A 12,278-nucleotide genomic window follows, 5' to 3' on the forward strand; every position below is an offset into this window, starting at 1 on the left:
GCCCACCCTCCAGTGTGTACTCTGAACGAGTGTTCAGCACAGCAGAGAACTTAGTCAGTGATCGCCGTAGAATGTTACTTCCCAAAAATGTGGAGAAAATGATGTTTATAAAAATGAACTACATCTTCCACGAGGAAGGCCTTCACCATCCAAGCACTGACTGTTCTCTAATGGCGCATTCAAGCGGCGATGAATTGATAGTCTGTGATGATGACGTACACACTGATGAGGGCGAGGATGAAGCTGAAGATGACGATAATATCTTTTTAAAACTTTCTATGTAAGTGTGGGGTGCATTCTACCCCAATGAGGAAAGGGACTTGTACGTGATATGGAAATGCCACGTACCGTCTTGGAAGGCTGCTGTTTGTCTGACACCCTACCCTTAAAGAGAAATTGCCCAGAGTTACCCCAAACTGCCTTTGTCCATTTCTCTTAATATTGTACAGTCTCTAACGGCTGAATTTTTTGGTTTTTTAAACAAGTGGAGGGGGGGCCTATAAAGACAGAAAGCAAACTGCCCTTTTCCATTTCTTTACATATTTAACTATAAGTGTAGGCTGTAATATACATCCAAAGACGATGGCTGCATTGCCAATATGCATAGATGGAGAGGAAGACAATCTGTTTTGTGTGTAGAATAAATGAAGGCCTACCAACGAAGAATTAAACAGTTTTTTGGATAATTTATTACCTCTACAATTAGATTACTTATCTCTAAAACAGTTGGAGCACTAAATTGGGTTATTTTAGGCCCAAACATATTGATTTTCCAAACAAAACCAAAACCAAAACACGCAATGGCAGCTTTGCAAAACCAAAACAAAAACACGACGGTAATCCAGATCCAAAACCAAAACACGGGGGTCAGTGACCATCTCTATTAACAATACTCATTACAATAGCACATCCCTTCTTGCCTTGGGTAGAGACAGGACAATAGAAACACCACCAGGGGGTAAATATATCATACCCCGGTTTTGTCAACTCCCGCAAGTTCGGCATCTTCGTAGCTTAAATTTAAAGCGGCGCTGACTTGTAAAGGGAGGTTTCCCTTTACATTTACCCCCAAGGAGGTATATAGTGCAGTGCGTCCTCCTCCCCTGTGTCTGAGGACCTTCCCAATCTGTTCCTAAAGTATAGATCAGCATATAAACATACTCAACACCATGGGTCGGAATACTGGGTGCCATGGAGTATTTTCCAGGAAAAGGTCATTGCAGTAAATAGAATGTGAGAAGAATATAGGTAAGTTATAAGTACTTTCTCCGTGTAATCATAAAAGAACAGTGTCAAATCCAAAGAGCAACAAAAAAAATGATAACATGAAAAATAAAATGTCCACAATATGTATCTCAGAGTCCTAAATGCTCATAAGGTATTCTTCAGTACAGGTAGAAAATCTTTCTTTATGATGCAATCAGCTGGCACTCAGATGTGAACATGAACACAAGGGAGAGAAAAAAAAAAAAAAAGAAGAAAATATTGTGAAATAAAATACTTTAAATATGTGACATTACACCAGCAAGTGAATTGTGCAACGAAAACACCGCTCCTCATTGATAGTGCACTCACATTAAGGTTACATGTATTAGGCATGTAGCACAGCTTTCAAAGATTGCATCTCAAACCACGGCTTGCACGATTCTTACCCCATACGATTCCTCAGGAATCATATGGGATAAGAACATGGCAATATGAGATTCTGATTAATATGAAAAAGGGATACCACTTTAGGCAAGAAACCAAGTTTGAGCCTTCGTAATATATTATCTGTGTTGACATCCACAAAGCCTGAAGCTCCCCAATTCTAAGGCAGAAGTAATTGCCACTAGCAATATCTCCATCAGTGTAAGCCACCTGAAGGAAACCTCTCTATGAATTAAATCTTTTACTACCTAATGCACGGGAAAAAGGTCCCTCACCATGGTCCACTAAGAGGAACTTCTGAATGGCAGAGAATGATACTTCATTCATCCCCATAGATTTGTGCACCTGAGCAGAATCTCCACATTAGTAGAGAATCTGGGAAAATTAAAGAATCACTCACACCAATTTGGATAGATGATTTATTCACAATAATGACAGAGTGCCTGTCCTTTAAATCAATACTTGTCTGGGAACTATGCTATGTTGCTATGTGCTCCATCCTCCTTACTGTGGTGGCCAGTGGTGCTTTCTAGTCAGCAGGGAAAGACTAATACCGGGGTTTCAGAGCTACTTGGATGAGGACTTAGAGACTGGAAAATAGAAAAGCCCCCACCACCCAAGGCTAGAAGGGGCTAACCCATTGTGAAGGCTGCCATGAAGGATTGAGGAGGAAGGAACATCATTTAAACGATCATAACACAGGTTTCAAATTCTTTATGATTTTTGTCTTGAACTGAAATAACCTAATGACGTCTAAGCACATTGCCCCAAACCGGAAATTGACTACACACGCTAAGCCCGACCACAAGAAATGGAATGTGAGGGCATGTATACAGGAATGAGCTTTGACATGGATACTAAAGTTTTTCTGAAGGATCTTCACATATATGGTGTGCTAACACCCAAATGCTTGTACAATGTAAAAAGTCTGCATCTAACAATACAACCAATTTATACTATTGTTAGAATATAATCCTGTTTAGTGCAATGAAGTATAATCAAAGGCTTCAGTACAAATACCAGGATTGTGAGACAAGCGTTTTCTTGATCATTTCCTTATCAAAACCTACTGATATTTCTTGAACATTAATTTGACAACGATACAAATTTAATTTCTCAAACTGAAAATCCCCACTGCTCAATGAACGTTAAGAAAAATAAGGGATTCAACAATTAGATTTAATAGTGTGTTACACTGATCCAGGCATCAGAGATACATTAGGGGTTGAATCCCTGAAGTATTTTTTAGTTTGTTTTTTTTTCCACCCCAAAGTCATATTTGCCATTATAAAGAAATATATTGAAAAACTTTTTTGTAGAACACAGACACTATGGCATACACAAGCTGATTGACTGTGTGAAGTGTATGAAACGGGTGAAATGCACAGTGCTATTGCCACAACAATGCCTGAGATACGCTTGGTGAAACTCAGACTGACAACCAGCTCCCTCCCTGCTGGCAGCTGCTACGGGCACAAGCTGCAGTAGGTGAATGTCCAGTTGTATTAGATCCAGAATGATTTTTACAAGCTATTGAAGTTCATTACGGATTCTGGGAAGTAGTAGTTATGACTATTACCTTGAATTTCTAATGTGCTCAAGGAATAGCTTTAAGGTGCATGGTCAATTTTCACTATGTACTGTGGCTGGGAATGTCTGAACATCCAAGATATTGTTTGCAGAGTTGTGCCCAGGCTACAATATCTACACATGGGCTTAGTCTCCCCGCAGCAGGGTGTTGAGCATGCTTTGATTTCTTACCTGCTAATGCGTAACTAAACTGTGACTGTCCTTGATATTGGATTCCACGCACATTTCAATGGGATCACTCATCTGACTTGCATATTATTTTGCACTGAGAGAGAAAAGCACTGATAACTTCTGAAGTGAGAAAGCATGTTTGCAATCTGAGTACCTATGTCCTTGACCTTATTGTAACGTTTATTCAAAGGCTTTAGATGCAATCCCAGTGATCACGTGTTCTAATCAACTTCATTATAAACAGTTTACATTATTTTGGCATATGAAACGTCTGCCTGAATTTGATCATGGATTGCACTTCAGTTTCTCAATTACTTGACATGCTATTATTTTAATTGATAAGTTACGATATCATTGTCTGCTGCACTATGCTGTTACAAATTGTATTCTGAATTATGAAGCAGATTAGTTATTCAGCTGGTACTGTGGCTTGATAGCCCTATCGTTTTGTAGCAGACTGTTGATATACAAAGTAATGTCACCTGCATTCATGCCAAAATGTTTGTGGATTTCTGATTTAACAAATTATTATGGAATAACATTTCCACTTCTGTGAGACACATAGAAAGATGCATTTTTCCCCTTACACATTGTTTATTTTGGTGTAATTTGCAGGCAGCACTGCACCTAAATTAACATTGGTGTCTTTCTTTTATAGTATTTTGAGTCCTTTAGTCAGTACCGTATTTCTGATATTTGTATAATTATGTCATTATTGATCAACACTTCTCAAATACATTTCAGTGGGTGTATATTGAACGAGATATGAGGAGACACAGATAAACATGCATAGAGCAGATATTTTTTATTGAATCTTGAATTAGAGATATCTGCCAGGAGAATAACCTATTCTAATACTCAGCTACTGCTTTACAATAACCTGACTGCAAATTCTAAGCAGCATCAGGCATATTTTAGGGATTAAAAAAAAAATACACACGAGAGGTCTTGTTACACTACCATCTAGATGAATGATGATGATCACCGGTTTGTAATTATGATGCACACCAGCTATTATTAATTAAAACATGACAAAAGGACATAAAATGCGCACAGGAGCTGAGAGTTCTAGGGTGTCATTTGTCTGCCCATCACATATATAATAAATAAAATAATGTGCACTTTCTGCAAATGTATTCACATGAAATTAGTTCAGTGTTACTCTTACATTTTATAACAGCCCAATTATAGTGCAAAATATACACACGTAAACATTTTGTTAAAATCTGGGCATGCCTTCCTACTTCATCAGTCTTAGGCCATAAGCCAGTTCAAACTCAAATAAAACCTTAACAAAAAAAAAATATCTAAAAACGTGAATAGTTTATTCCCGTCATGGGCCACTTGGGTCATCTCCTGTATGTATTTGGAGATAACACACGGTAAAATGTTGCTATTTTCCCCATTAAAAAGAAAATCAATGTTTAAGAGACTCCATCTCATTGCTATCCTCCTAACCATACCAAAAATGTTAAATAAAAAGTGTTTTGGGGAATAATAAAAGTAAATAAAAACTAAACCTTGATCTAGTAAATAAAAAAATAAATAAAAAGGAATCAAACAACACCACATTCTCCACTAAATAATCAGTAGTGAGCAGGATGAAACAGATGAATAGATCACTGGAAGTTCATCTTTAAAAAAAAAAAAAAAAAAAAAAAAAAGTTTTGTTTTGGGAATTAAAAGTTGGATCAGTTTAACAGAAAATGACGGGGCAGGAGGAATCCTCTTCACACCCTGTGATGGGAAGTCATCTCTTCGGCACAGAGCTCAGTTTGTTGCCCCCGGTCTTTTTAGCACTGCTGCATACTTCAAAGGCATATTATCAGACTTCAGGACCACCTCTACTAGGGTGAAGATGCTAATTACCTGTAGGAGACAGTTAAGAAAAGAGAATCCTTATAATTACTCTGCATTTATAGGATTTCCATAGAAAATAGTTTGTTTCACGTTCACAGCTCTATTAAAGAGGGATATCTTAAAGGTAGCGATCCAAATTTTGAGAGTACTGATTTTTGAAGTTTGGATAAATACACAGATGCATCCATAAAGCTTAGTGTATGGCTGTATTCAAGCAAACTTGGGCCAGGGAATAGATGTGACCATTATGTGTGTGAACAGAGACAACTATTTGGATCTGGGATGGGAAATCTCCTACAGTTAACGCCAATTAAAGAATACTCTATTTTAAGAGTGAACTCCTCCATATACCGTTCCCTAAGTAGGAAACGCCCATTACTAATCACAGTTGCACTTTGCCTCTCTTTAACGATATATAAGAGTACTAAAGGCCAATGTGATAAACAGAGAAAATCAAGCTAGTGGACTTAAGTCCCATTAAAAACTAGACTGTAATGTTGTAATAGGCAATTAAACTATTAGCCAACCCTGTTTCATAGATATGCACAAAGGAAAAATATTGTAAAGCCAATACCATAACAAATAAATGAGTTATGATAAAAGTACATTCACCTCTCTCACAAATCAGCACAAAGAATATGAAGCAGTCAACTCCTAGGGACTAACTAACATTTCAATGTTGTCAGGCTGGCAAAATAGTCCTACTTACTTGTTCCACTGGTTCATCTCCATCGTGCTCCGGCTTCCACAGAAGTGTCAGTTCAGGCTTTTTTCCCACCTGTTGGAAGTGTGAGCTCTGCAGAGGTAGGGCCTAGGAGGGGCACAAAAGACCACTTAGAAAAGTACTGTGTACATACTCTGATAAGGGTACCTCTGCTATAAGAGACACAAACTAGTATTTCAATGTTTATCTGACAAGCTTACATTACAATAGATCCGCTTCTGAACACCATATCTCAGGATCAAAACATCAAAAGCTTCATTCAAGACTCCCATAACCATTGCTTCGGATTCCAGGGGGCCACACTCCTGCAAAAGGAAAAGCAGCAATTACAAGATGCTAAAAGTCACACAAATGGCCTTTGCAATAAATAAAAATACTATGCTTGGTATACAAATCTTGAGTCCCTTCTTACCACAGTTCATAATAGAAACACAAACACAGTTACCATGGAGATGTACCAGTCTGACAGTTGATGCGTGTGTGTGCAGTGATAAGGCATATATTGTGCTCTCAGTGCCTGGTTTCTGTATGCACAGTACAGTATATTTAGCAGTTCTACATATTATTGCCCATTTCTTGGCAATATTTGCCAGAAAACTAACATAAAAGCTATTACCACACAGGACAAACTGGGGTGAGGTCGTCAATTCCCTCATTCATTAGACACCACAACAGCTTATTTATGAAGAAATTGATTAAAAAGGCATTTTAATTTCTCACTTATTCACATAATGTATTACATGTACATGGCTGTACCTTATTTTCGATTGTTAAAATTATGGTGGTGCCTCTAAAAGTCTTACCTTCACAAACACAGAGAAAAAGAGGTCCGCACTTAGTTCCTGCACCCTCTTGGATGCGGTTTTTCGATCGTTACAGCGATCCGCCTGATTTTGTATAGCTGCCTGTGGCAATTTAACTGGTGGCCCGCTACCTGAAACACAAAAATGAACAACTCCATCTGAAACCCAAGTGTACAAAACAAATACTTACACCATGTACTTCCCTGTACTGTAAGTCAAATCAAATGTACTTTTCAAAACTAAATATGTGAACAGAATCACATCAATCCTGAAAAGATATTGCTTACTCCTACATATTTTGAAGTCTTGAAAAAAAGTGTTTTGTTGTAGGTTTGTGTTTGTTTGCAGGTCTTCCAGTTTTTTTGTCCCAATAACAATGAAGAGTTGAATGCTCACATCACTCAGTTTATCCACTGTCAGCTTGCTTTGTGATTAGGTTGACACATTCAGTTACACCACCTGGGTTATAGAACATATACTATTCTTCCTTTGTAACCCCCTCCCACACTTACCAGGTGTATTCTCTGCACAAAAGTACATGTACTGTATGCTATGTGTCACCCTCCTCATTAAGCCACCCTCACTATGTCAGTCTAAGCTTGTGTTTTGTCTTGTTTTTCTCAGGTGATTGAAGGCATTGTGAGCCCTGTAAAACGTCACTCCAGTCACTGAAAAACACACACACAGAAAATCAATCTGAACATATGTATGGGTCTTTTTATCCCTGCTGCCTGCATTACTGTCCATCCTTCTAGAGTATTAATTCCTATGGAAGTAAAAAGAAGATTTCTCAGAGAGTAGAGCAGATGCAGCCATAGTGGTTGTAATAAAATGAAATTTTTCACTAAACGATCCAGCTCATATCTATGTAATCATGAAAGGCATTCTTCCCACATTATGCTCTAAAGGCACAAGCTCAACAGAGAGACAACCAAACAGTTGATCACAAACATGTCAGGTGCTGTACACTTACCATAAAATGGCATATGTTAATTGAGACAACACATTTTATTCCTAAAATTCCACGATTAGAACAAACTGACATGAGTCTGTTAACTATTGTTTGGGGCATAGTCAATTAAGCGCAAAGTACTCCTGGAACGGACCCGAAGGCACTTTGCTTTACTGCAACATTACGATTTCCCTTCACCCCCCCCCCCATAGAGTTGTGAAGGTAAATCTGCGATGTTGCGGTACCGTAATAATAAAAAGATGTGCAGCCGTGATGTCCGTGGCCAATTGAATTTGCCCCTTTAAGTGTGCTTGGTAAGTAACCTAAATGGAATTTGAAATGGAGCTCAGTTCTAAATAAAAATGTCCAATTATGTACTGTACAGAATTCGATAACTGCACGTTTAACTCACCAAGAGCTGCAGCAAGAAGCCGGTGGACAATGATGTCAGCAAAGCGTCTTATGGGAGAGGTGAAGTGAGTGTATAGAGGAACATTTAATGCGTAGTGACGAAATAAAGCCTCGTCCATAACAGCTCCGGTACAGAAGTATACGGCCATCTACAGAGAAGTGAGGCCCAAAATGAAAGCTCAGCTACAACTTACTTCAAAACAGTTGTGCAAGGTCATAGGTATGCCTATCAATCTTACATTTACAATAATTCCTTGTTTCTTTAGGATTAAAAAGAGAATTTTTTTTATACATACTGATATAGCTACTTCTCCAATCCTGATAAAATGGGAAACAGTGAGTTATGCTACACCTCTAGGGGGAAGGTGACTAGGAACAGACTCCACCTTCTTCCTATAACTCCACCATGGCGTTCCTTTCATATCTCCCTGCTGTACTAGTGGGAAACTTAGGAGCAGGGTAGAAAAGAAATGGAACATTGGAGAATTTGATATAACTAACAATTCCCATTTTTCCTTCATCCGAGGGCCACTTTCCTCATGTGTGGAGAGTAAATTTGGGACATACAACAGTAAAAAGCCTAAATATGAACAGTGTCTTGGAGAATCTGTCATCATAGCCTTTATTGAGTACAACTTTGTTGAAAGATTTATAAAATTTGTAAAAGGATACAAGCATGACCAGGTGATTTACAATGCAAACTTGATCTGCCAACCACCCATGATTATACTGGTCAAGTGTGTGGTCAGACCAGAGAGAACAGGTTTGCCCACCACAAATTATGCCATCCTAATAGTGGTCCTGATCAAGTGGGGGTCCCACTTGGCGGATGCACCATTTCCCTTCTCATGGCCCTCCAAGAGAACAAACAGAGCCCTGGACAGATAGATCCATATACAAATAGACCACATACAAGGAGAGAAGTGCTGGACATATGAGGGCACAAAGATGTCACAACCAACTCGTGGCTGATATAAAAACCAGAAACAGCATTAGGTTAAAACGAGGGAACTCTATGAAGACTATTGTTTTCATGGAAGAACTGCCTAGTTGACACAGTAGCTAGGAGAATGGGACTCCATTGTGTCTTTCTCAAAGTGAGCACTTAGCAGGGCTTTCAGAACCAGATTCAGGTCCCAATGTAGAAAAAGCAGAATGGAAAGGTGGCCATTACTAGCTTAATTCATAAAACTTGCTGCACAGAGACCTGCATGTGTTTAGGAGAACCAGGAAAATCTGTGACGTTCTGTACCATAGTACCCAGAAATGAGGACTGTCTGACATCGCCATGTCTGACTGTTCATCACAGACAGTTGAATTCCTCCCTAAGATTAAAATACTTTTCTGCTGGAATAAAGTTTAATCGGGAGCAAATTCCTTTTTATATAATCTGTCTGCTCAGGTACTTGTATTTCTCATGCACCTGGGATTAAATGGCTGATCCAATATCCCTAAGATTGTTATAGGTACAAATAATTGTCTCCCCCCTCTACCAATCCCTTCACTGGCTCCCCTTACCCTACAGAATCCTGTTCAAGCTCCTCACTCTTACATACAAGGCCCTCGCCAACTCCACTGCACCCTACATCTCCTCCCTCCTCTCTATTCATGCTCCATCCCGCCCTCTCCGATCGGCCAATGACCGTCGACTCTCTTCCCCCCTGATCACCTCCTCCCACGCGCGTATCCAAGACTTCTCCCGCGCTGCCCCCCTCCACTGGAACCAGCTCCCCCGCTCTATTAGAACTTCCCCTAATCTGTCCAGCTTCAAACGGTGTTTAAAAACCCACCTTTTTCTTAAAGCTTTCCAGTCTCCCACTTAACTTTCTACCTTTTCTTCCCCCTCATTCCCCTTCCCCTATCCTTATTCTCCGTTCCTCCTTCTCTCCCCCCTGTGTCTCTCTGTCAGTCTTCCCCTCCCCTTAGATTGTATGCTCCTTCGAGCAGGGTCTTCTCTCCTCCTGTCTTCACCACTTTTACTCTGCTCGCCAGCTACCTAGCCTTACTCCTTGAGGTCCCTCTTCCCCTGGGGGTCTCCCTCTAATCCGTGCCCTCCCTCCTTGGTGCCGTTGTTGGCTGACCTTCCCCCGCCCCTCTAGCTGTGCCTTGAGCTCACTGAGTACTGTGATTATTGTTTACTGTTCTGTGCCGTCTCTCCTCGTATTGTTATTTCGTTTGTCTCTGTACGGCGCCGCGGACACCTAGTGGCGCCTTATAAATAAAAATTAATAATAATTATAAATAAAAAATGAATAATAATAATTCTCACTAATGTAATTAAACTGTTAGAACAATTACTAACTAATGCTAAACAGAAAAGTTATAGAATTATAAATTCTAACAGAGTAATTTAGTATACAAATTAAATATTGATTTTAATCAGGTTTGTCAGAATAGAATCAAATCTACAAATACCGAACGAGAACTTTAAGGGAGAGTCTAGTATATTACCTGCATAGGTCTGGAGCACATATTGGTCAGAACCTCCTTACGTGCAACGGAGTACTCATCCATCCCAAACTGATCATTCAAGCTTTTCTGCAGAGAGAAATTACAATGAGCGTGCTTGTACTATCTCAACTGCCATAAAAATACACAATTCTAATTTCAGTTATTGCCGGCTAAATTAAAAAAAGTCAGCTGCTGATTAGGACCAGCCATTGTGTTAAATCTATCCCGTTTTGGAGATCCTGGAGAATCCAAAGTTGAGAGCAGCAGCCTAGCTTTCTATGTCCGCACCAGAACTCTGCTGTGAAGCACCACCCCCAACTAATTACTACAAAAAAGAACCCAAATAAGAGAAAAACGCAAACACACTCCACATAAGGATGCAAAAGATCTGTCTACAATATTATAACCCCCACACACAATATAACTGGTTTTAAATGGGAATTAAAAGGGAAAAATAATATAATATACATTTTCACATTTAACAAGGAGTTTCATTGCCATTAGCAACCTTAATATACAGAGAACTGTGCATACCATATATTGTAAAGCACACTAGGCTCAGACTTAAGGCAGCACATTATATAGGTTTATAGATTCCTTCTAATATTGTATGCTGCTTCCTTACTAGACAGCTTTTTTTTTCATTTAAATAATGGACAGGATGCAGCATGAGCACATGAAATATACACATCGCCAGCGTTCCTCTTTTCTTCATGGTGTCCCTATTTTGGGTCTGTTGTATAGTTGTACATCTCCCCAAAGTGTCTGTTTTCCTTCTAACATTGAGAGCATCCACCCTGCACATTAGAATGTGTTTACGGATTGCAAACATTAGATAAGCTGGGTCTTATAAGTTCTACACTACACAGCTAACTATGACTGCATGAAAAGTGTATTTACTAATGACATAGCTAAAAAAGGGACTCATTTATTAAATGTGAGTCGGTATGAATAATTAATTTAGGGTGAACTCGCTCACAATGCCAGCTACAAAAAAATAAAACGTTCCTAAACAGATTTCAGAGACTGTACACAAACATTTATGTCTGCACACCAAATATTTAATTACAGCCTTACTAACATGCAAAGTGCCTGAATTTGTGAAGTCGAGGTTCAGTCCCATTTGGTCACAGAACTCAATCAGGTCATTCAGCAGCTTGGTCTGCGGAGGTGGGTGGCGGCGAAGCAGAGCCTCCTGTGGAAACTGGCGGTAAATCTTATGAGCAACTGCCATGTTTGCAAGAAGCATGAACTCTTCCACCAGCCTGTAAAGGAGAGACACAAATAAAGATAAATGACAAAAGGCTTCCTATACATTCCGTAACAGTGCTACATAGAGCAATTAAACAGGAAATTCAAGCACTGCCATTGTTCTAGTCTTTCCATATAAAACAACTACTTTGTGTCCTGAATCTGCCTCCCCCTTCACCTGTACGACTAGCCTTCTCGACTGTAGGTAGCAGAAATAACCTCCGAGTGCCACTCATGGCAGACTGCGGTATACACTCGCCATCTCCTGCAGAAATGTCTTTACCCAAAGATAGAACATGAAAGACTGCTGTTATAGACCCTTTTCACAAACTTTGTGCAGGGATGCAAAATATAAAGACAAGATCAGTGGTTGTGTGAACTCAGTTGGCCATCATCTATGGCCCAAAATTCTTTC

The 12,278-nt window shown here is 39.4% G+C and overlaps 1 protein-coding gene and 1 long non-coding RNA gene across 3 annotated transcripts in view; one reads left to right on the forward strand and one right to left on the reverse strand.

The window, feature by feature from the left end:
• LOC142144026 (uncharacterized) overlaps positions 1–12,278 on the forward strand; it is a 995,146-nt gene that overhangs the window by 103,805 nt on the left and 879,063 nt on the right. The window lies entirely within an intron of this gene.
• The window catches only part of DIS3L2 (DIS3 like 3'-5' exoribonuclease 2), a 216,220-nt gene continuing 208,133 nt past the window's right edge, over positions 4,192–12,278 (reverse strand). Inside the window, exons 16-22 of the mRNA XM_075202357.1 lie at positions 11,694–11,877; positions 10,613–10,699; positions 8,163–8,310; positions 6,799–6,929; positions 6,196–6,300; positions 5,981–6,082; positions 4,192–5,280 (exon numbers count right to left, since the gene is read on the reverse strand). Coding sequence (XP_075058458.1) covers positions 5,182–5,280; positions 5,981–6,082; positions 6,196–6,300; positions 6,799–6,929; positions 8,163–8,310; positions 10,613–10,699; positions 11,694–11,877 — 856 coding nt within the window. The 3' untranslated portion in view covers positions 4,192–5,181. The remainder of the gene's footprint in view (positions 5,281–5,980; positions 6,083–6,195; positions 6,301–6,798; positions 6,930–8,162; positions 8,311–10,612; positions 10,700–11,693; positions 11,878–12,278) is intronic.

This window comes from Mixophyes fleayi, chromosome 3, assembly GCF_038048845.1.
Source record: "Mixophyes fleayi isolate aMixFle1 chromosome 3, aMixFle1.hap1, whole genome shotgun sequence".
Classification (NCBI taxonomy): Eukaryota; Metazoa; Chordata; class Amphibia; order Anura; family Limnodynastidae; genus Mixophyes; species Mixophyes fleayi.